Genomic DNA, 25,980 nt, shown 5'->3' on the forward strand with positions numbered 1-25,980 from the left:
AGTGGCTCTGTGGTTAGCACTGCTGCCTCACAGCGCCAGGGACCCGGATTCTGTCAGTGACTGTCTGTTTGGCATTTGCACGTTCTCGCCATGTCTGTGTGGGTTTCCTCTGGGTGCTCCGGGTTCCTCCCACAGTCCAAAGATGTGCAGGTCGGGTGGATTGGCTATACTGAATTCTCCATAGTGTCTCGGGTGGGTCGGGATGGGATGCTCTTTGCGGGTCGGTGTAGACTCGATGGGCTGAATGGTCTGCTTCCACACTGTAGGGGTTCTATGATTCATGCCTTGGATTATAGTCATTGGAATATAGAAGAATGAGGGGGAATCTTATAGAAATATATAAAATTATGAAGGGAATAGATAAGATAGAAGCAGGGAGGTTGTTTCCATTGGTGGGTGAAACTAGAACAAAAGAACATAGCCTCAAAATTAGGGGGAGCAGAGTTAGGACTGAATTGAGTAGGAACTTCTTTACCCTATGTAATTTCCTGCCCAGTGAAGTAGTTGAGGCTTCCTCATTGGATGTTTTTAAAGTTAAGATAGGTAATTTTTTGAATAGTAAAAGGATTAAGGATTATGGTGAGAGGGTGGGTAAGTGGAACTGAGGCCACAGAAAGATCAGCCGTGATCTTATTGAATGGTGGAGCAAGCTCGAAGGGCCAGATGGCCTACTCCTGTTCCTGGTTCTTACTTTCTTATGAAAGTTTGTCATCATGGAGGAATGGTAAACAATTGCATCCTTCATGCATCACTAGGAACATTTTTGGATATATTTTTTAAAAGCTTGCTGTGATTTAATGTGAGAAATGAGGTAAAACGTTTTAGGTTGAAGATCAAAAGAAACTTTTTATGCACAGCACATTATTTATGTATTCGGGTTCACAAATCTTTGGAAGTGAGAGGCAGAATTAACAGATATTTTGACTTTATAACCCTAATATACTTTAAATAAATATGAAGTTGCACACAAGAACAAAATGATGTTAAAGTATAAACAGAGTGCTGATGACTAATCTGTGGAAGAATAAAATCTGGGGCACTTCATAAGGTTCGTTTCTATTGAGTGCAAAACAATGTTTGGAAGATGAAATGTTCCCAGCAAACTTTACGATTTTAATAAGAAAACAAATTGCTGAAATGAAAACTTAAAGATTATAAATTTTAGCAAAGCTGCATATTTACAAAGGAATAAGATGCTGTCTTGCACTCAAAACAGCCCTCTTGTATTTCTTTGTAAATCTTGAGTGGCCTATCTTTTACTCACATTTTCCGTCCGTAAATTATAGGAGGCAGCAGTATTCTCCAGCAGTCCTTTGAGAAATTGACAATAAAATTGGCAGCTTAAGGGAATAGAGGATAACGTGAGTTATAATCACACCTGCACTGCATTTGGCCAATTCTGTCTCAAATCAATTAGTTTGGAGTCTTACGGCACAGTGGTAGCAGGTTCAAGACCACCTGCTCCAGAAGAGTGTCATAAATCTCTGAACATGTCAGGTAACGCATTTTAGAAGACCTAATCCAGATGGAAAGTATATAGTAAATGGCAGAACCCTTAAGAGTACTGATAGGCAGAGAGATCTGGGTGTACAGGTACACAGGTCACGGAAAGCAGCAACGTGGGTGGAAAAAGTAGTCAACAAGGCATACGGCATGGTTGCCTTCATCGGCTGGGGCATTGAGTTTAAAAATTAGCAGGTAATGTTGCAGCTTTATAGAACCGTAGTTAGGCTGTATTTGGAATATTGTATTCAGTTCTGGTCGCCACACTACCAGAAGGATGTGGTGGCTTTGGAGAGGGTCCAGAAAAGATTTACCAGGATTTGCCTGGTATGGAGGACATTAGCTATGAGGAGTGGTTGGAGAAACTTGGGTTGTTCTCACTGGAATGATGGAAATTGAGGGGTGACCTGACAGAGATCTACAAGATTATGAAGGGCATGGACAGTCAGAAGCTTTTTGCCAGGATGGAAGAGTCACTTACTAGGGGGCATTGGTTTGAGGGGCAAGGTTTAAAGGTGATGTACGAGGCAGGTTTTTTACACGCAGGATGGTGGGTGCCTGGAACTCGCTGCCGGGGGAGGTAGCGGAAGCAGATACTATAGTGACTTTTAAAGGGTGTCTTGACAAATGCATGAATAGGATGGAAGTAGAAGGATACGGTCCCCCGAAGTGTCGGGGGTTTTAGTTGTGATGGGCAGTGTGTTGGTGCAGGCTTGGAGGGCCTGTTCCTGTACTGTAATTTTCTTTGTTCTTTGTTCAGATTGTTTTAAATATCTCATTGCCATTCATGGAAATGAATTCAGATTGGAGGAACAGGATGTTATCAGACTTCAAATATGTTCTGGGATTTAGAGCAAGAATATTGGAGGTATAATAAGTTGGAATAGGCGCAGAACTGTACAAACCCATGTTAATACTCGATAATTGGAGGTTTGAGGCTTTATTTTAGATGAAAAGTAACCTGTGCCAAACGCAAAGTGAAGGGTTAAACCATGTGTGCTTGGACTTGGATGTTAAATGGTGAGACTTTTTAAGGACATATCCACTTGGACTGGACAGAAAAAGATAGTTTCTTGAGTTTCTGTGCTTTTCAAAATGCATCTTCAGTAGCTAGAGGCAACCAGCTCCACAAATTGTCCGTTTGTGAACTTTGTAATTTACATGCCATTCCTTTAGAATGTAGATACCTTGACTACTGGTGGAGGTCAACCTATTGGTGACAAGCTAAATGTCATGACGGCTGGGCCTCGGGGGCCACTGCTTATGCAGGACACTGTATTTGTTGATGAGATGGCACACTTCGACCGGGAAAGGATCCCTGAGCGTGTCGTACATGCAAAGGGCGCAGGTGAGTTTAAACCTTGGCTAATGAATTGCCTTAGTCATTTGTAAATGGAGTGTAGAATTTAGGTTTCTCCATAAAACTATGTCCCACCTATTGAGTTGTTTCACTGTCATTATGTCAGTGTACCTAACATGACTGGGTCATAGCATGTTAACTTGTACATATGTTAAGACTCCATCTTAGCTTGGGCCACTTGAAGCATGACATGCTGGTGAAAGCACTTTGTAACTGAATGGCACGATACCAGCCCAGGGAAGCATGCCTGTGATTGTAGTGTTTAAATATAAAAGTGAGCTGCAATAAACATTGTTAGATTCTCCAATACCACAGTATCCACATCTAGCCGTCACAAAGTAGTTGGATGCTGTAGTACAGTGGACAATGGGATGACAGTTTAGCCCTACAGCAGTTAATGCCAGCAGAAGGCCCATCACCTTGGAGAAATAATGGGTGAGTTGTGAATGTGACCTTGGAAGTGCCAACATATTGAAGAAAAAAAAAGATAAAACTGACAAGCAATCCCAGCTCAGATCCATTTTGCCAGGTTTTCAAAATTGAATGTTTTTGACCAATTTTATGATGTTTGAAAGCTGCCTAATGTGCCTGCAGCTCATGGATATCCAGGTAAATTAGGGGAAAGTAGCACATGCATCATCAAAGTGTTAGCTCTGGTAAGATATGGATTCAGCTAGTTGCCCATCTAAAAAGACCATCTTCAGTTGCTAGGAACCGTCTTGCTCACTGGAAGAACTTTAAGAAAATAAGTATGTACATTTGATTACTATTATTGCACTGTTTTCTGTCTGAATCCAATTATGAAAGATAATGTTCGCTTATCTAGGAGCTATGGAAATGGCTTAATTAAGGCAGAACACTTAGCACCAAGTATTCAATTCAAAAAGACAAATCAACTTGTGGATCCAGGGTGATCAAAGCGGCCTTTGATTCATTAAACTACATGTTTTGGAATGACGCCAGGAGCACAAAATTTTGCCATCAGAAGAAATATTTTCAATCAACTCCTTCAATCATCTTAACCTCCAACACCCCCCTACCAAAAAAAAAGGCTCAGTTATTTGGGACATTGCTGATAGAGCTGTGATCCTAAACTTAGCTTGATACAAATGTTTATAAAGCACATTCTGAACTCCAGACTTCATTGTCTAAAGCTTCCCCTTATTATGACATGTGCAGTGCAGGAGGAGATCATTTTCCTTCTCGTGTCTGTGTTCTCTCTCGTGCTCTCCTTTCACCAACTCATCCTCTTTAATCAAATCATTATATGTTTCTTCTTTTTGAATGGAATGGGATGTACATTTGAAATTTAGGTTTAGTCTGCTTCCGGACACCACATGTAATCTCTTCACAATGTAAATGCTTCGGAACTCCTGAACATTCGTCTAAGAGCAGTACGAGCGTGTCATGGAGCAGATGTGGTACATCAGAGTAAATAACCCCTGGAGTCCACTGTGCTTGGGTCAGACTGGTGGGGGGCCCATTGTCCTCGGGTAAGGACTGTCAGTGTGATCCCAAGATCCAACTATGAGCTTTTTAACTACCACAGCTTTAATGCTTATAGCAGCTGGAATTTCTGCAGCTGCTGGTACTACAACGCACCCTATTTAAAGTATGCTCATTCCAGTTTCAGGATCCCGAAAGCATCCTGATTGATATGTTTTATTAGTGTGAAAGCATCTCATTTGTCATGAAAATTAACCAAACAAATCTCTTCACCAGCTAAGAACATGTAGGGGGAGACTGTGGCACAATGGTAATGTCATTGAACTACGAATCTAAAGGCCCAGGCTAATCCTTTGTGACTTCAAATCCTACCATGGCAGCTGGTGTGATTTTAAATTCCGCTTTCAATTGTAGATTTATTAATTAGGTTCAATAATGGTGATCATAGCGGGATCAAATCTGATTCACTAATGTCCTTTAGCAAGTTGACCATTTTTGTCTGGTCCTGCTTCCAATTGACTCCATGCTCACAGCAAGATCCCCAATTTCTCAGACCTTCCCTTTGCCAAATTCTCCTGTTTCCTCAAACTGTCCCAAATTTCAAGAACTGTCTTCCCTATCACTTATCAATTTTGGACTCCCCCCAGATGGAGTTCAATCTAGATAAATGCGAGGTATTGCATTTTGGTAGAACAAACCATGGTAGGGCTTATACAATTAATGGTAGGGCCTTAGGAGTGTTGTAGAACAGGGACCTAGGAGTACAGCTGCATAATTCTTTGAAGTTTGCATCACATATAGACAGGTGGTTAAAAAGGCCTTTGGCACGCTTCCCTTCACTCCTCAGTCCTTTGAGTATAGGAGTTGGGAGGTCATGTTGTGGTTGCATAGAACATTGGTGAGGCCTCTTCTGGAATACTATGTACAGCTCTGGTTGCCCTGTTGTAAAAAGAATATCCAGCTGGAGAGGGTCCAAAAGAGATTTACCAGGATGTTGCTGGGTATGGAAGGTTTGCGTTATATGAAAAAAAGGCCAGATAAGTTGGGACTGTTTTCACTGGAGCTTACGAGGTTGAGAGGCAACCTGATGGAAGTTTACAAAATAATGAGAGGTATAGGTAGAGTTAATGGTAGTTGTCCTTTCCCTAGGATGAGGGATTTCAAGTCTAGGGATCACATTTTTAAAGTGATAGAAGAGAGATTTAAAAAAGACATGAGGGATAAATTATTTTACACAGTGGTTTGCATGTAGAATGAAGTTCCTGAGGACATGGTGAATGTGGGTACAATTACAACGTTTAAAAGACATTGAGATAAGCATGTGAATAGGAAGGCTTTGGAGGGAAATGGCCCAGGAGCAGGCAGGGACTAGTTTGGGATTATGTTTGGTATGGACTGGTTGGATCGAAGGGTCTGTTTCCATGCTGTATGACTCCAAGTTCTGAGACTGCCGGAGTGTGATTCCTGAGCTTGTTGATAGCTAAGTCTGCAGGCCTTGCTTGACAGCTGTCCATACAGTTGTTGTATAGTGGTGGTGGTTGTGTGACATTACTGAGTTAGAGGCTTCAATAGGTGATGCCATAGAGTGGGATACGTGGAGCCTTGTACTGCAGCAAGAAATTGGTTTGCCTGGAGACAAAATGGAGGAGTACCTCCTGGCCACTCTGGGAGGGTTGGTAATGCAAATTGTAAGGAGCTTTCAGGTAAATTTAAACAATTGTTAACCGTTCAAATGGAGCCATAGTGATGTGTTAGGATCGGTGACCTGGTAGGATAGCATTCATAAGTGGTAAGTTATTTACTCCCATCAAACCAGCTTTGCTGTTCAGTGAGATCATGGGGTAATTTGATCATGGCTTCAAAATGACTTTGCTGTCTATTCACCATACTTGACTCTTCTGTCAATTGAAAATATATCTAACTCTCCCTTGAATAAGTTGAATGATTCATCCTTCACTGTTTGTTTCTGGGAGTATGAGCTATAGATCTGAAATTAAACAAAAATCCTCATTTAAGTCTTAAGTGAGAAATCCCTAATCTTTAAATTGCGTCCCTAGTTCCAAATTCCTAACAACAGGAAATATCCTCCCAGCATCCACCCTGTCAAGTGTCCTCAGGGTCTTTATAGATCAGTTGTTTCACCTCATTTTTATAAACTCCAGTAATTATTGACCCATCCTGCTTAACTTTTCCTTCATCCTGGTCAAATGACCTTCCTCTGAACCGCTTCCAACGCAAGACCTGAGTTCAAGTTCTACCTGATCCAGAGTTGTTTCATAACATCTCTAAACAAGTTGATTAGAAAATATCAATCCCTTTTTCAGTAAGGAAACCAAAACGTGCACACTACCCTGTCAGAATCTCGCCGAAGTGCTGTACAGGTTTAGCAAGATGACTCTGTTATCATCAAGTACGGTTTGGCAGGGGTTCCTGGTGCTTAATGGAAATGTGGAACAAATGATGGTTATATATGAATTAATGGTAAGATGTGGATGTATGAATATGGGGAAGGGTCTTGTGGTAGTATACGATCTCTGGGCCAGAAGGCCTGAGTTCACATTTCACCTGGTGTGTCATAACATGTCCAAACAGGTTGATTATATGGGGATCAAATAATCGATGTACCTGAAGCCTGTGACTAGACTGTTTAACCAGCATTTTACCCTGTGCTATTTAAGATTCCCGACTTGTATACTGTCTTTCCCCTTTTAATAAACACGAGTATTCTCTTTGCTTTCCTAACCACTTGCTATACCTGTATGGTACCTTTTTGTGAGTTATTGACTAGGACACCCAGAACCATCTGCATGGCAAGACTTCTACATTCTCATTCAAGTTAAATTATATTTTTCTGTTCTTGCTGTCAAAGTGCAAAAAGTTTCCTACACTGTATTCCATCTACAAAACATTTGCCCCCTCATTTCACCTGTATATATGCCATTGTAGATTCTGTCCTCTTGTCAAATTACTTTCCCACCGATCTTTGTGTCGTCAGTAATTTTAGTGACTTTTTTTAAAATCAGTCTGATTATACTTTATGACACACCTCTGGAGCAGATGGGACTTCAACTCAGAACTTCTGGCCCAGAGGTAGAGACACTACCACTAGTCCGCAAGGGCCCTAATTTAGTTACCAATCACTTGGTTCCTTCATGCAGGTAATTTAATGTAGATTGTAAATAGTTGAAGTCTCAGCACTGATCCTTGTGGCACTCCAGTAATAATAGCTTGCCAGTTGAAATTAACCAATTTATCCCCGTTTCTGTTTACTGTTAGTTAACCAATCTGTTTATGCGAAACACGTCACCTCCCACACCATTAACTCTTATTTTATGAAGGAAACTTTGTCGTACATGATTGAATGTCTTTTGGAAATTAAAGTGCATCCCATCTACGAGTTTGGAGTTGGGGACCATGCATAGTGTGTCAAATTTGCGGATGACACTAAGATGAGTTGGAGAGCAAATTGTGCAGAGGAGTTTAGAAGTCTGCAGAGGGATACAGATAGTTTAAGTGAGTGGGCGAAGGTCTGGCGCATGGAATTCAATGTTGATAAATGTGAAGTCATCCATTTTGGTAGGACTAACAGTATAAAGGGCTATTACTCGAATGTTGAAAAATTGCAGCATGCTGCTGTGCAGAGGGACCTGGGTGTTCCAGTGCATGAATCACAGAAGGTTGGTTTGCAGGTGGAACAGGAATTAAGAAGGTAAATGGAATATTGTCCTTCATTGCTGGAGGGATTGAGTTTAAAAGTAGGGAGGTTATGTTGCAGCTGTACAGGGGGCTAGTGAGGCCACATCTGGAGTACTGTGTGCAGTTTTAGTCTCCTTACTTGAGAAAGGATGTAACTGGCACTGGAGGGGGTGCAGGGGAGATTGACTAGGTTGATTCTGGAGTTGAGGGGGTTGGCTTATGAAGAGAGTCTGAATAGACTGGGATGGCATGGTGGTTCAGTGGTTAGCACTGCTGCCTCACAGCGCCAAGGTCTCTGGTTCAATTCCAGCCTCAGATGACTGTGCAAACTCCACACAGGCACAGGGAGAATGGTTTCCTCTGGGTGCTCCAATTTCCTCCCACAGTCCAACATATGCAGGTCAGGTGGATTGGCTGTGCTAAGTTGCCCATAGTGTCTGGGGTGAGTCTGAGTGGGATGCTCTTCAAAGGGTTGATGTGGACTCGATGGAGCAAATGGCCTGCTTCCACGCTGTAGGGATTCTATGATTCCCTTTTGTCCACCTTGCTAGTTTCTTCCTCAAACTATTAATAGGTTAATCAACTGTGATTTTCTTTTCACTAAACCACATTCACTTTGTCTATATTATGATTTTTAATAACCTTACTAATGGATTTAAGCATTTTCCAAATGAAAGATGTTGGATTAATTGGCCTATAGTTTCTTGCTTTCTGTCTCCCTCATTTCTTCTATTGAGGTATTACATTTGTGGTTTTTTGATGCTGGAGCTTGCGCAGAATCCAAGGATCTTGGACAATGACAGCAAATGCATCTACTGTCCCTGCAGCTATTCCTTTTAAGACCCTGAAATGCAGGCCATCAAGACCTGGGGGATTGTTAGGACATTAATACTTAGTTTTACTCAGGACCTTTTCCATGGTATCTTTGATTTTAAGTTCATACTTTCCTTTAATTTCTTTATTTTCAAGATCCTCAGAATTTTTTTTGTCTTCTGCAGTGAAGAGACATAAAATATCTCTTTAATGCTTCTGCCATTTCCTTGTTTGCCAATGTTAATTCTCTAGATTCTCTTTTACATAGTCATTCTTTGCCAATTTTTAAAATCAGTCCAGTCTTCTGACCTACCGCTAATTTTTGCAGTATTTGCATTTGTTCTTCCAATCTGATGCTATCCTTAATTTCTTTAGTTAACCATGAATGGTGGATTCCTCTTATAGTCTTTCTGTCATATTGGAATCTAACTTTGTTGAGAATTATAAAATATCGTCCTGAATGTTTGCCACTGCACTACTGTCTTGCTTTTAACCCACACTTTTCTCTCCCTCAAACCACATGTGAAATTTTACCATAAAAGCTGAAAGAACTGCAGATGCTGTAACTCAGAAACAAAAACAGAAGTTGCTGAAAAATCTCAGCAGGTCTGGCGGCAAAGTTAATGTTTCCGGTCTGCTGACCCTGTCTCAGTACGGAAATTTTATCATGACATGATCACTGTTACCTAGAGGCTCATTTACTATGAGGTCATTAATGCTGTCTCACTATGCACCTACGGGTGTAAAATAGCCTGCTCCCCAGCTGGCACAAGAATGTACTGCTCTTAGAAATTGCTCCAAATACACACAAGAACCAGGAGCAGGAGTATACAATTTGGCCTCTTGAGCCTGCTCTGCCCTCTAATACAATTGTGGTCAATCTTATCTAGGCCTTCACTCGACTTTCTTATCCATTCCCCATAATCCTTTAATCCGTTACGACTTAAAAATCTGTCTCTGCCATCCTCGCATTTATTCATTGACTCTGGGGTATTGAATTCCACAGATTTACAATCCTTTACGTGAAGTAATACATTGAATCAGACCTTCAGCCCACATGCTTATGCTGGTGTATATGAGCAAGGAACAAGAGTAGGTCACTTGGCATTTTGAGCCTGCTTGCGTCATTCAATAAGATTACGGCTGATCTGATTTTAACCTCCACTCTTAAATTCCTGCATATCCCCAAGAATCCTTCATCCCTTTGGATCTCAAGAATCTGTCCCTTAAAATTATTTAAAGATTCTGCATTCGCTGCCCTTTTGAGGAAGTGAATTCTAAAGATACGGAACTCTGAGAGAAAAAATGTTTCCTCATCTCTGTTTTAAATGGAACATACTTTCAATGTCAACCGGTCAAGTCTGCTCGTGATCTTGTGTTTCAAATAAGCCACCTCTGACTCTTCTAAACTCCAGAAGATACAGGCCCAGCCTTTCTCGACCTTCCTCACAAGGCAACCAGCTCATTCCAGGTATTAGTCTTCTGAACCTTCTCTAAACTGCTTCCAGTGCATTAATAACCTTCCACCAGTACGATGGCCAGTACTGTACACATTACTCCAGATGGGGTCTCACCGATGCCCTGAATAATTGAAGCACCCTACTCTTGTTTCTATTTCCTTCGCAATAAACCATTGCTTTCCTGATTACTTGCTGTGCCTGCATACTAACTTTCTATGATTCATGCATTAGGACTCCCAGATGTCTCTATCTCAGAGATCTGCAACCTCTCCCTTTATTCTTTCCGCCAAAATGGACAATTTCACACTTTTCTGCATTGTGCTCCCTTTGCCCACTCACCTAACCTATCTATATCCCTTTGTAAGCTCTTTATGGCTTCTTCAGAATGCACATTCCTACCTTTTTTTTTGTCATGAGGAAATTTAGCTACTATACTTTCGATCCCTTCATCCAAATTATTTACATAAGCTGTGAAGAGTTGAGGCGCCAGTACAGATCCCTGTGGCACGTCATTTGTGACATACCCATCAGCCTGAAAAAGACCCGCTTATTCCTATTCTGTGACTGCTGCTGGCAAGCAATCTTATCAATGCCAATATGTTGCTCTCTATACCATGAGCTTTTGCTTTCCACTGTATCCTTCATGGCATCCATCAAATGCCTTCTGGAAATCAGTTCGATACATCCACGGGTTTCAAATACTGTGAACACACATTGAAGGCTACCTTTGCCAACCTAATTTGTCTAATCTTTATGCAGATCAAAATCACCTTGGGTTATTGCTGTACCTTCTTGGATAGGACAATGTTACAGATGATTTAGAACTTTTTTGTGATCTTACAAACTATGCTGCAGTTCATTGAACTTTGAGCACTGTTGCATATTTTACCCTTCTCAGAGTCTAATAACTTGGAAGAAGGAAGTAATCTTGCAGCACTTGGCTACAATATGTACCTTGAGGTGTATATTAAGGTGACTGAAGTGAAAATTAAATCTGAAACAGGCAGCTGTTAGAGCTTATGACTGTCTTTACATTTCTGTCAGGTGCCTTTGGCTTCTTCGAGGTGACCCATGATATCTCAAGGTACTGCAAGGCCAAATTATTTCATCCAATTGGGAAGAGAACATCTGCATCTGTCCGCTTCTCAACAGTTGGTAAGAGTTCCTCCTCTTCCTTTTTTAGGTTTGGGGTCAATTTTGTTTGCTTCCATTTTTTGTCAAGTGTGTAAGCATGTTTTTCTATATCAAAGATGTTAAATCTGTCCAGATTCCTTTCTGATATTAAATGATTGATTGCAATATGGTGATTCTGGTACTTAATAGTAGGCCAAGAATACAATCTAAAGTTTAAAATCCCACAATGAGAGCTTACAACTCTATTTTAAAATTCAAAGCTGAGATCAGTAAATGAATATGAAACATTTGGATTCTTATGAAAACCTAAGCAATTCATGAGTGTCCTTCTGAAAACTGTCGTCCTTTCCAGATCCATGTGTGAGTCATCCCACACCAATGTGGTTGATTCTTAACTGGTGATTGAAAGGAAAAATAATTTTTTTCCCTGTTAATGTACAAGTTTTGGAAAACATGAGGTTAATTTGCACTGTTTTATTCAGTGTTGTGAGCCAGTGGCAAAACACTTGTCTTGGCTGCATTTCTACTTTATTCTGAACATTGCCCACTCAAGCCATTCAGTTGTTCAAAAGCTGATGCATAAAATTGGTGCCGCCTTTTAGGGCAGTGACGCTCAAGTGCCCAAAATGAATAAATCAAAAGTAAAAGCCTTATCTGATTGTACTGTTCCTTTGAGTCCTGCACTTTATTACTTCTTACCCTGCCTTGGCGTTGGGAACTTATTGTGTGGGAAATTATGTAATTCAATGACTTGTCACATAGCATAGTATTGAGGGGTGTGTCGTGGGGTGTCCGTTTTAAACTTTTAAAAGTACCTACACTACTTTGTATGTTAGTCATATAAAAAAATCAAAAATAAATTTAATATATTCCTATGAATAGCATTGTGGGTCAACCCACAGCTGGAGGACTGCAGTGGTTCAAAAAGGCAGCTCACCACCACCTTCTCAAAGGCAACTAGGCTTGGGCAAGAAATGCTGGCCAGCCAGCACTGCCCAGATCCCACAAAATGAATAAAAAAATTGAAATGGTTGGCATTTCAATCTGAGATTTTAGATGTTGGCCCATGTATGAATTAAAGACCTGACAATCAGGATAACCATGTTTAAGATGCACTGAGACAGATACCCAAACAGGCAGGGAATAGAGGGATGTGGAGCATGTACAGGCACATTGGATTAGTTTAGAATGGCATCGTGGTCGGCACAGACATGATGGGTTGAAGGGCTTGTTCCTGTGCTGTACTGTTCTATGTTCTAATTCTCTGCAATCCTGCTATTTCATAGCAGCCCAACTAATGACATGTTATGTCATACTGCACAGTCTCAATTTTATAAAATAAACAGTTCTACAATACTTTTTTTAAACAAGTGAATATAGTTTGAAGAAATACTCAAAACCAAAACAATGTCTTGCTTTGCAGACTGTTACTGGATATTTAGACGTCTTTATCTGCCTGTACATGGAGTGAACAATTTGTATGGAAATCTATGCTACACTTCAGAAATTTGCATCTTAGTTTGTTTATCTGAAATCACAAAGCCTCCCTTGTTTCTTGTAGGCATTTTCTTTTTGCCAAAAGACGGAAACTGCATATTGTAAAGTTAAATATAGTAAAATCTCAGCTCTATAAACACACAACAAATGGTTTCCTGAGTATAAAACTAATGTCAGCAGGAATCTACAGGTCTACCTGCATGACATCTTGTTTTAAATAAAAACTTGACATTTTTCTTCTTTTAAGAAAATGGTGAAAATAAATCAATAGGAAGCCTGGTTCAGCCACATCTGGAGTATTGTGTCCAGTTCTGGTCACCTCATTAAAGGAAAGATGTGGAAGTGTTAGAAAAGGTGCAGAGGAGATTTACCAGGATGTTGCCTGGAATGGAGGGAAGGTCTTTTGAGGAAAGGTTGAGAGAGCTAGGGCTTTTCTCTTTAGGACAACGAAGGATGAGAGGTGACTTGATTGAGGTGTACAAAATGATCAGAGGTATAAATAGAGTAGACAGCCAGAGACTTTTTCCTAAGGTGGAGGTAGCTTTTACAAGGGGACATAGTTTTAAAGTGAAAGGAGGTAGATATCGGGGAGACGTCAGAGGTAGGTTCTTTACTCAGAGAGTGGTCGAGATGTGGAATGCAATGCCAGAGAGGGTAGTGGAGTCGGCTTCGTTAGGGGCATTTAAGCGGCTATTAGATAGGCATATGGATGATAGTATAAGGTAGCGGTGGAGGTTAGATAGACCTTAGGTTTAGGGTAGAAGTTTGGCACAACATCGTGGGCCGAAGGGCCTGTACTGTGCTGTACTGTTCTATGTTCTATGGGATTCTGTGACGAGTTATGGAATAGTGCAGTTGCCCTCTCAGCACAAGGCATGCTAAATAAGAAGTGATAAAGGGCAGTTTCTCTCAGCTACACTAGTGGTTTCAGAATAACGATGACAAAGGCCTGCACTGTTGACTTTATTATCTATAAGGAATCATCTCTTCAGTATATGCTGTAGAAAGTTAACATTGTTATGTTTTGGCATAGCTTAGGCCACACCGATTTCAGTACAGTTTTCTTGGGGTATGGTGTTGGTTGATTCTGAAGGTTGTATTATCTTGAACTAGTCTGTTAGTTTGATAGTCAGCAGTAGGCATTACCGTAATGTGTAATACATCTGTAAATTACATTGGCATGCCAGTACTTATAAGCATGGGGACTGTCAGGCAGTCAGAAATATGGCTTTCTGCTGGAATAGAAAACTTGTAATGTTGTGTTCATCCTGTATGCAGAATTCCAGCAGAAGTTGACCATTACCATTTCACATGCTAATGCCATGTCTGCCTTGGAGTTTTTGCTAACCCCTTCTGTCACCCAAAAGGAAAGGTCCATAAACAAAGAAACTATAAGTCCATAGACTCTTAGCTATCAGAAATAAAAACAGCTTTCTCTGCAGGCTGGAAGACAGTTTCTGCAGTCATCTGTGAAATAGTGCTGACCCAGCACAGCAGTTGGGAACAATTGAAATCTGTCTTGAAATAAACAACAGCAGTGGAAATGATTGACTTCTCAATCCAGGAGGAGCCAAGATTGGTTTGATGAAAATAAATTAAAATCCAAGAGTTTTTTCCAAGGAACCAGGAAAGCAATTTATCAGTTTGGAACAAACGATGATAAGACCATTAAAGGCAGCAGAATATGTTTGCTTGTTCTATAGCCTTTTGATATCAGGAGTTCCTGCTGGTCAAGTGTTTTCCAGCTACTCAAGTCAACAATGATCTTGCAACTGCCACAAAGATGAACCTTTCCTTGAATTTTATCTGGAAACCATATGCTATCATCATCATCACTTCACTTCAATTTTCAATTTACTCCTTCAAGTCTATCACTTGATGTCTTAATCTTAAAGATTCTAATATAGTGCTATTTTGCCTCTGTGTTAGTATTGATGTCTGATCTGATCTATTTATAGGGGGTGAAGCAGGTTCTGCAGACACAGTCCGTGACCCTCGAGGATTTGCATGCAAGTTTTACACTGAGGAGGGAAATTGGGATCTAACTGGTAACAACACCCCCATCTTCTTCATTCGGGACCCTTTCTTGGTTAGTGATTGCTGAAGGTAGACATTAAATGCCAGTGCTGATATTTCTTCGAAAAACAAATCTGTTAAACGTTATGGAAAAATAATTGCTCCCATAACTTTTTGATTGCATTTCTCCAACTTTTCAAGTACTTTTATCTTAGGTATATTTTACTAAAATCTTTTGTATGAATCTGTTAGCTAAAATGTTTTGTGTTAAAATGTTTGAATTTTGGGACCATTATCTTGAGCTCACAAAATGTTCTGTCCAGAATGTTGCACTTACAAAAATCATTGAGGTCATCAACACACACTCCATTCTTAAAATAAATGGGATAGCCACTTTTGATCCCTGTAGAAATCAAGACGCTACTTGAGCTGCAATGCTGCAGACGTTTCACTTGTAGCGATACCTTGCTAAGAAACTCATTACTGAAATACATAGAAGGGAAGGTATTTCCAATATGATTGCAATAGATAACTACAGTAGTCATCAGGAAAGCCTCAGTTTTTCAAAAGTGAATTTATTTCTCTCATCTGTGTGCTTTGTCATGATTATTTAAGAACAACCTCTCTGGTACTGAAAATATAACTTTTATATGAAGACTCAATCCTTCAGATTGTTAGGAAGTATGAAAATAATGTTTTTCTTTGTCTTATCTCACTCAGTTCTGTTTCTTTTAATTGTGCTATACCGCATAGATCTGTTCACTTCTGATTGATTGGATATACATGAAGTTGGATCATCATCCTCACACAGCTTCTGCAGCATTTAACAAGGGAGCCAGGCTGTTTTGGGCACTTGTTAGCATAATGAAAGGCTGACTCAATTCGTTCTCCACTAACTACAGAATCTGGGTTGTACGTTGTACTCTGAGGTGTAAAGAAGATTTTGAAGTTTCCATAAAATTGATAATGCCATAGGGCCTCAGTAACATTTTCAGCGAGTTGGAGGTGCTAACTGGAGTGCCTCTTTCTCCAGAAAACTGCTCAACTGTGATGGGAACATGTATGGGGCTGGGGAGGTGGTGCATTAAGGTATATTGTTGAAGTTAGAAGATTTCTCTTGCAGATGGTTGTAAGACTTATTGAAATTTATCATTAAAGTATTTTGTTTGCTTTTGGGGAGTGATTCCTATATGTATTTATTATGGCAATTAGATAACTAAGGTTATTAACCAGTAATTATATCCCAACGTATGCAGTGATGTCGCTAGTAAGAAGAGGGTGTAAATTAGTCTATGGCTAGTTTACTTTGGTAGTTTCCATTACAAAAATGCACGATGGAAAAATGTTCATCGAAAGTAAAATTTAAAATCACGAGGGTCTGTAGGGTTTGCCTCTCTGATTCTGCTGCTTTCTCTATCTCCTCCTCCTCCTCCTCCCCCCCTCTTTTCACTGTCTTCTATGTCCTTGTCTTTCATTGCAGTCTTCCCTCTTTGCTTTATTTTGACAATTGTCATGAGAAATTTATGATTTTCCCTCATTGCTGCTTATACATTATCTTTCTTGCACTCTCAAAAATACACAGGATTCAAAATGAAGAGTCGCAAAGGTATGCAATCAGAAGCTTTACTTTTAGTTTTTTTTTGCAATATATAATTTGACTTTGAAGCTTTTGGAATTAGCCCTTCTGTAGGGCAGACCTGGTGGAAACTAATGATTGTATATTTTGTAATACAGCTGCTTGAACATCTTTTGTGTCCTGAAAAAAAAGTGTGTTTAAACATGTAATTCACCTACAAGCTGTATCGTAGCTGTAGAAAAACATGTTAACTGCAAGCCCAAATTTCTGGGATAGGCAAAGGCCTTCAGATATAGACATTTCTGCAAACGAATGTTCCAAATAATGGACACATTTAGTTGAGTTATAGTGAAATATGTAACTTTTATTTTGTTACCCTATTTTGAATTGACAAAACCCATTACTGAGAGAAAAATTCCAAATGAAAAGCAATACCAGAAAACCTATTGGCTGAATTATGGAATCAGACTGGCTAACTTCGGTTGGTTTATACCATTATAAATATGAACATAATTGTAATGGTAAAAGTTCTAAAAGTTAAATCTGAAATTTTATATTTTTTACAGTTTTTTGTTTGATAAAATGGTGCTTTTTCAGAGTGGTATATATGTTCATGTTCCTCTTTCTCGCACTGTCTATTTTCAGTTTCCTTCATTTATCCACACCCAGAAGAGGAACCCCCAGACACACCTAAAGGATGCAGACATGACCTGGGACTTTTTCTCACTTCGTCCAGAGACGCTTCACCAGGTGAGAATTTTACTTCTTGGGCAGCCCTTTAAAAGGATTGAGCTGTCTGAGAGCAGGTATTAATTGTAGTAAAACCTGTGTACCGGTAGATCAAACGAATCAGCACAATGAGGGCACTTAAAATGCGTCTGAAAATTTGGCTGAAAAATCTGAAAGTTTGACACTTCAGAGCGAAGCATTTTCTTTACATTTTGTTATATAGATTGTGAATCCATATTTATTTTGATGGTCTGTATGTGGCTTATAATATTTGGAAGTATCTTAAGAATGAAATTTCCAGTTTGCTTTCCATTTTCTTTGCTTTGAGTGTTGAGAAACTTTTTTGGAAATGAGAGATATCATGTCATAAATCAGAAAAAAGAACTGAGATTACACGATTTCAAAATGCTTTGAGAATGTGCAAAAGTATAAAAATTGAACAATAATCTTCAAAGTACTGATGGAGACCAAATGCTGCCATATGGGACTAGATTTTTATGATGTCAGGTCAGCGTGGACAAGTTGGACTGAAGGATCTGAACGAACTTGAAAGAAGACAAGTAAAATAGTGCAAATCTGAAATGAAGCTACAAAGTTTGATAAATACTCAGCAAATCTGACAGCCACTGTGGGGAACAAAACTGTCATTGTTTTGAAGTCTGTGACTTGTTGACAGAACTACAAAAAGTTAGAAACGTAACAGGTTTTAAGCAAATGAAAGGATGGAAGGGTGGGAAAATGGAAGGATACAAGAACAAAAAGGAAGGTCTGTGTTAATTTAACAGATGGAGAGATTAAATGGCAAAAGATCTAGGTGCCAAAGGGATGGTACTAGGACAAGAAAAGCAATAACTGACTGTATGAATGGCTGCTCTCTGAAAGCAAACAACCAGGACAAACCAGCAAAGAGAAGGAAAAACAAGATGATGAAAGGATTGCAATTTGAAATTCATGAACTCTGAAGTCACATGACACCCAGTTATAGTCCAACAGGGTGCTCCTTCATCAGGTGAAGTAAGGGAAGCACACAGACACAGAATTTAAAGGTAGAGAGATAATGGCAAGGTAATTCCAGATAATTGAGTATCTACATGTAAGTGTGAGTGAGGTGTTGATGGGCTGAACAATGAGTCTTTGCAGGTGGTCAGAAGTATCAAACTGCAAGTAAAGTAAAGTGAAGGGATGACCTATGAACTGATTTAATTAAGGCAGAGAGATATTACAAAAGATCAAAAATAAGATAGTACTAGAGACAAACCAAATGGCTGGAATACTACGATAGGTATCAGAGTCTCATGATGGTCTAACCAAAGTAACAAGTAATCAAACTGTACAAAGTAATTAAGGTAAAGAGGTAATAACAAGTTATCAAGGTAATGGTGTCAAACAGAACAGTAAGGAAGATTTTACAAATACTGAACAGTATGGTGGGTTACATACAGCGCGACTTCAACCCAAGATCACAGTTGAGGCCATCCTCGTGGGTACAGAACTTGGCTATCAGTTTCTGCTCAGTGATTCTGTGTTGTGTATCTTGAATGAGTTTGGAAAGCTGTAAAGTGCCTAATTGAAAGATAATGTAACATTGCTCAACTTTGCACTGAGCTTAATTGAAGCACTAGCATTCAAATGAAAAATTTTCAAAGCATTGAGAATCTTTGAAATAGTTTTCTAGCTTGGAAAGCTGGTAAAGATGGATTGTTGGGGCCAAGGGGTGGAGAATCCATTTCCAGCTTTCTTCTCCAATACAAGTACAGCCTATTTCCATTTAACTTCAGGCTGAACGGCTTAGTATAAATAAATGTCTCTGACAGGAGAGTCATATTCATAGTCATAGACATCTGCTGCACAGAAAAAGCTCCTTCAGCCCATTGACTCTGCGCTGGTCAAAAACAACCACCTAACTAGTCTAATCCCATCATCTGGCACTTGGCCCATAGCCCTGGCATTACAAGTGCACATCTAAATAATTATAAAATGTTACGGGGGTTTCTGCCTCTGCCATCCTTACAGGCAGTGAGTCCCAAATACCTACCATCCTCTGGGTGAAGAAATATATTCTCACATCCCCAACTAAGCCCCCTGACAAATCTGTGCCTCCTGGGTAAGTGTTTATTCCTGTCTGTGCCCATCGCAATTTTATACATCACAATCATGTCTCTCTTTCTCTCCCCGCCACCCCCCACCCAAGCTCTCTTCTGCTGCAAGGAAAACAGCCCCAGTCTATCCAATCACTCTTCATAATTAAATCTCTCCAGGCCAGGCAACATCCGGTAATCTTCTCTGCACCCTCTCCAGTGCAGTCTCATCCTTCCTATACTGTGAATTCCAGAACTGCACATATGGTATGCAGAACGTGAGAATTAGCAGCTCCGATGTGTTAAATCTGATTCAGTTATTGCACTTAACTCTCAGTTTTCAGAACTGGCACTTTGATTTTGACTTTGTTCAGGTTTGTCACTGCTGTTATCTTTGTGATATCAGCTGGATTGTGAGCAGTCTGTTTTCTTGGATTCTACAGATAAATAGTTCAATATGATATTTTTTCAATATTTTTACTTAATCTGTTTCTAGTATCCTGACTGCACCTTACCAGTTATTAGGGTGGATGGGAGACCCACTGTTGAGTCTGCTTCATCTGTTATGATGTGCATTGGATGTTTTTTTGGATGCATTTTTTTCTGCTTGATCCTAGGTTAGCTTCCTGTATAGTGATCGTGGAATTCCTGATGGATATCGTCACATGAATGGGTATGGGTCACATACCTTCAAGCTTGTAAATGACAGAAAAGAAGCCGTCTATTGCAAATTCCATTTCAAGGTACAGTAAAACGTACTGACTTGTGGTTAAACTTTGGGTGGCAGAGGTTAGCGTTTAGACTCACATAGCTAATTTTTTAATGAATGAGTTTTGATCTAGCTACTGTGATTTCTAATTACAAGCATAATGAAGCTGTGTTGATAACCTGAGTAAGATTTTGTGCTAATCTCTCCAAGACTAAAGACTGCATAAACTATGGATTTACCACACCATTGCATCTGTAGCATGTCAGTTTAGTTTGGGAAGAGGCTAATGAAGGAGTAGTTCTATTTATCTTGAGAATTAGTTCGAGATTACTCTCTGGAAATAACATCACGTCAGCACAGCTGGCTAAGAAATGGGGAGTGATTGTGGTAAAACTGTATAGTTTTCTGAATCGTTTTAATTTTAGTTTGAATATCTAAATCATCTCAGTTACTGTGTTTAAGAGAAATGAAGGCAGACAAAATATGATGTCCTAACATTTCAAAGTCTAAGGCAGATGTGCATGATAAAATTTTTAACAATGAATGATTTTTCACAGACAAATCAAGGCATCAAAAATCTTACTGTCGAGGAGGCTCGCCAGCTGGCCACTGATGACCCTGACTATTCCATTCGTGATCTCTACAATGCTATTGCAACTGGAAATTATCCATCCTGGAGTCTCTACATCCAAGTAATGACTTTCCAGGAAGCACAAGTGCATCGGTGGAACCCCTTTGATGTCACTAAGGTCAGCTAAAACATTTTGCAAATTATAGCATACTTGAAGATAATAGTTTCCTAAGGCGGTCAAGGCTGTGGGCTCTTCTCAGTAGAAGAGCACAATTGGGGTGTGGTCAATGCTGACTAAATTTCCCAAGCTAAATGCCAGGCACATTGGATATTAAACTATTAAACCACCCCCCATCAGGATGAAACTACTGTGAACTTCTGAAATTACAACACCATTTAAACATTTGAGGATCATTAGAAACTTGTACTAAAGTATAAACTTGTAGCAAGTTCCTTAATCCTACAAAGAAAGCAATTCTGTTTGATTTTTAAAATGCTTTTTCAATACAAAACAAAAGGGAAATATAATTGGATCAGACTTTGTCAGCCAAGAGATTATTTAGTTGGTAATTTTTTTCTCGTTGCCCATAAATCAGATCTGTAAGTGGTGTATGTTCTATCAGAGTTTGATCTTGCAGCATTTCCACTTTTTTTAAAAAAAGCATAACCTATTACACATGAGATCCTCAGTTTGCGGAGATCCTACACAGAGACATCAGTGATGGGGTGATAGAGCTGGATAGAGGTATGTTGCATAGCAAATTGTTTCAGTTTGCTGTCCCTCATTTTCTATAAACAAGTTGTTTCTCTTATTCCTCTGTTTTAATGACTGCTTCAGTGTGCAGAGAAAAGTTCTACACTAGTGTGTGAAAATTGATGGAAGAGGTAAGAATGTGACTGGCACATTTAATGGCAATATGCTTCATAGCAAAGGGAGAAAAATGTAGGGTGCTGCTGGATATCACGTAATGCTTTCTTCACTATCTCCAAACAGAGAACAAAGCTAATGTTGAAATATGCAGCTGAGTGATAGAGATGTTGAGTTGTTAGTTTAAGCTTTGTTGAAGTTGCCTCTGAAGCATTGTGCTCAGTTTTGCATTCCATACTGCAGAAAAGATATTGAATCATTGGAGAGTCTCCAAGGTTGACCTTGAGGCTGTTTTTTTTTTTAAAGTTTTTCAATAGCTGCATTGATGATAAAAACTTACCCAACTTGAGCAGTTGGGAAGGGAGCACAGTAGAGGCCGTTAAGTAGGATTTTGATTAAGGAAAGCTCTGAGTATGTGGAATCGAAGGGATTCACTTAATGTTAAGAATGTTAAGATATAAGTGAACTAACTTTTTTTTGTTCAGCAAAAGGACAATGGATTTGATAAACCAGTAACCTAGAATGATGATCTCCTAGGAAACCCTTGGGCTTTAATAAAGGAAATGGAGTACAGTATTTCTGGCTTCTTAAACTAAAAGAAGCCGATGAGAGGTTCGACATGGTTGGCAAGATGAACGGTTGTCTTCTATGCAAAAAAAAGTTTGTTTTTTTCCCTTTTTAGTTGCAAGTATCTTTCTGTTTCTTCCCAGGTTTGGCCTCACAAGGAGTTCCCACTAATCCCTGTGGGACAGTTGGTCCTCAACAAGAACCCAGTCAATTATTTTACAGATGTAGAACAGATAGCTTTTGATCCCAGCAACATGCCACCGGGCATTGAACCTAGCCCTGATAAGATGCTGCAGGTATGGTTAAATATGTGGGCTTATTAAAAATGTTAATTATAGAGAGGGTGCAACTCCATTTAATGTTAAAATTAACTTCCTCTGTTATCTTCTTTCCCAGTCCAGAGATTTTTTTTGTCTTGATGCAGTACTACAATGCAGTTCCACTATTTTGAAACTGACTATTCAGAAGCAAGTGGGAGCAACCTAGGTTGCTCCATCAGCATTTTTTTACTCTGTTCATGGTTACAATCAAGACCTGTGTTTTATCTGCCACAGTTATGCTGTTATGTTCCTGAGCTAGATACCCAGAGCTCAGATCATTCTGACAACATGATGCCTGCAAAGAAATTACAGTTAAAAATCACTGGGTTTTGGTGGTTCGTCATAAAGGTCCTGAGGGGATTTCCTTCCTATTCTGGACTGTATGCATCTCTAGTTCTAGATTATGCGATCAACTCTTTAACGATTTGAGGCTAACTCAGGGTGAGCAAGGAATACCCTCCCTAACATGTCTCATTCCTGTTATGGATATACTGAAAACAGGAGGAAAAATTATTCAGCAGGCCTATTCCCTGGGCCCTCAGTCAAATAAGTTGATAAGTACAATGCTAGGCTGGGCTGCACAGATCTTAAGACCGAAAGGTGAGTGAGATCATTCAGCATAGATTGAATTAGTGATTGAAAATGCACCTAATGTGCATTTTTCTCCTCATGCTGTGGACTTGTCTATTGAGTGAATAAGGGTATTCCCATTGGAATTAAACATTGAATAAATTGTTAAACTTCCCCTTCACAAGCTCTGATTATGCCTTCTGTTCATTTGAAGTAGTGTATTTGCCTTATATTCCTCTTTTTATCAATACACTTTCTCTGAATGATCTTGTTATGCTTTTGTTTCTGTTAGAATCCTAACTGCTTTTAGCTAGGTAAATATTCACATTGTTCCTGGAACCAAACCTCTGTGTATTTCATTTGCTGACCATGTTGGGTAATCCTCCCTGTCTTTGCACAGCAGCAGAACAGCTTTGCAATAAAGTTCAATTGCTAATCAAACTTGTTAAACAGTAATGGGATCCACTTAGAGCAACAGTAATGTTTATGGAAGTAATTAAGTTTATTCTGATCCTCAGTTAATCAGAAGTAATGGATTCCCACATCATTTTCAAAGTACTGCACAAGTAATATCTTTTCTCAGATTCCATAAATAATATCACTTTCACCACAGAGAAACCTCTCCAGAATTAAAGAAACAGAAGTTAATAAAATGCCTTCAAAACGTAACTAGGAAGCTATCAACTGAAAGTAAAGGGTGCTTCTAATTTTAAGAACATTGAATAATCCTGTAGGATGTCTATATCTGAATTGATTGGCTTACTTGGTTTATCACTGACACCAGGCACTAATTTAGCAACAGTTGACAGAATGAGCTCTAATATTTTTCTGTGAATGAAGCTGGCTTTTTGCATTTCTCCCAATGACCTGCTTCAGATCTCAAGTGCTTTTTGTCAGTTTTTCTTTTGGGACAGTGTTTCAGCATTGTACCTCTCCTGTACGCTACCTCCATAACTTGGATATTTTGCTGACCAAAACACGATTCATTGTGAGATTTGGCTAGGACATCAAGTTTAAGGTGAATCTTCTAGTTTATACTGTTCTGACCTCTGGGTACAATTAAGTTATCTAGTTACTTTGTTTAGTGTCACTCTCTAATATGACATTAAATGTTGGGTTTGCTATTACTCCAATCACTTCCTGCTTCTCCTTCAGCTGTTTCTGAGCCAGGGCCTTGCTTTTGATTGTTATGGCAAGGGTACTCAGTTCTATATTAGCTTCTGAAATGTGCATTTTGTGCCAAACCTGTGAAGACTTTCAACATTAATGTCGATACAGTTACACATTTTCATGATGTTGCCCCATTATTTTTGGCCAATCTGCTATGAAACAGCAGCAAACACTGTCTTTTCCTTTCCCCTCCATTTGCATTGGGAGACTATTACTTTTTCCACATGGTGTCACTGAGATTGGGAATATGATGTATTGTGGAGAAATTTGGGATTAATCAGCTTTCTGTAGTTCTAGGTGTTTGTTAATGCATCAATTCACCGCAAATAAGGTTGATAACATTCATACCAATTCCATTTACATTGTCACCTTACTACCTTTTTGAATGTCTGTTCTAAATGTTCTTGGCTTCTTCATTCTAAAGTGTTCCTTTGTGGTGTGGGATAAAATTGGTTTAGTTTCTTTTGATCTTTCTGATTGGGACAGAATAGGAAGCAAAATGATGGACCTGCATTATGTTGTCAGAAGGAAATGAGATGATCAGAAAGAAGGGGACAGGAACTAGACTGCCAAGCTTTAAACTGATTGTTAAAATCAGTTTTAATGAACCAAATTTTGCTCCCTGATCTCTTATCTAGGTTAGATGGGCTTCAGATTGGTTTCACAGGTCGGCGCAACATCGAGGGCCGAAGGTCCTGTACTGCAGTGTAATATTCTATGTTCTATCTTTATAGTTGTATCCCCCCAGCTGATCTAATTGTATGTGCTGGCTGTATATACAACTGGGGCCAGTTGTGTTTGGAGGCTTTTATCACTTTTTGCTTAAAATAAAAGTCTTCTCGGTTTTAGAATTTTTCGATTTTAAACTTTTGGAAGTGATATTCTCAGTAGAAAGTAGTTATAAATTCTTTCCCTAGTAATGTAGAGTCTGTGTAAACAGATGTATAGCTACTGTCATTTTTCTCCCAATTCTTTCTTAGGGTCGCTTGTTTTCATATCCTGATACTCATCGCCATCGCCTGGGTCCTAACTACCTTCAGCTTCCTGTGAACTGCCCATTTAAGTGTCGTGTAACTAACTACCAGAGAGATGGACCCATGTGCTCAACTGATAACCAGGGTAAGCTTTCCATCTTCCTTTAGTAGGATCAGCTTTTGTACTAGATCAGTTGTCTATCTCAGATTTAAAATTAACAAAATTTTGTTAAGCAAAGGGATTATGGGCCAAAGGCAGGTATATGGAGTTAGGCCACAATTCAGCCATGAGTTCGTTGAATAGTGGAACAGACTAGAGGGGCCTACTTCAATTCCTATGTTACTACTCAGTCTGGTTGTTATTTTTAAACGTTGACCCAATAATTTACACTGATTCTATAACATCATTGGTGCTTCTGAGCATGGTGGGTGAGTAGCAAATTTTTACTGCCGTGTCATAGGCATGTTCAAGGCATGTTCCTGTTCCAAAGGCAAAATATCATTGGGTTGCCTGGTTTTGCTGTCCATTGGCAACCCGTGTGCAGGTGATCTCTTCTTGATTATAATGGTGTGAAGGCCACAAGACTTTTCATTTTTGAATACGTAGCAGGTGTGAGTCACTGCAGTGATGGTGAGTGTGGAAGTGTTGTTGTCCTGCAGCTCCTCACGGTTGCCACTGTCTTGGCTGCTGGAGAGCAAACAGCACGTGAATTGAATTGATGTTCATGCGCCCTGTTATGCTAAGAACCCTATGTGGATGTAGAATACTATGAAGTGGAAGAATAGGGTCCAGCAAAATAGGAGAAATATTTTTAGCAGTGGAGGAATTCACAGCACAGAAGGGAAGTTACTTCGCCCATAATGTCTCTGCAGTCAAAAAACCCCATTAAACTCCGCTTTCAGATTCTGTCCCGTAATCCTAC

General features: G+C 39.5%; 1 protein-coding gene across 2 annotated transcripts in view; it reads left to right on the top strand.

Moving 5' to 3' along the window:
* cat (catalase) overlaps window positions 1-25,980 on the top strand; it is an 81,266-nt gene that overhangs the window by 5,457 nt on the left and 49,829 nt on the right. For both annotated transcript variants that reach the window (XM_048606871.1, XM_048606872.1), the window contains exons 2-9: window positions 2,680-2,851; window positions 11,323-11,433; window positions 14,868-14,998; window positions 17,147-17,251; window positions 19,926-20,051; window positions 20,575-20,766; window positions 22,167-22,319; window positions 25,064-25,202. In XM_048606871.1, the coding sequence (XP_048462828.1) occupies window positions 2,680-2,851; window positions 11,323-11,433; window positions 14,868-14,998; window positions 17,147-17,251; window positions 19,926-20,051; window positions 20,575-20,766; window positions 22,167-22,319; window positions 25,064-25,202 (1,129 nt within the window). The remainder of the gene's footprint in view (window positions 1-2,679; window positions 2,852-11,322; window positions 11,434-14,867; window positions 14,999-17,146; window positions 17,252-19,925; window positions 20,052-20,574; window positions 20,767-22,166; window positions 22,320-25,063; window positions 25,203-25,980) is intronic.

This window comes from Rhincodon typus, chromosome 17 (genome assembly GCF_021869965.1).
Source record: "Rhincodon typus isolate 14 chromosome 17, sRhiTyp1.1, whole genome shotgun sequence".
Lineage (NCBI taxonomy): Eukaryota > Metazoa > Chordata > Chondrichthyes > Orectolobiformes > Rhincodontidae > Rhincodon > Rhincodon typus.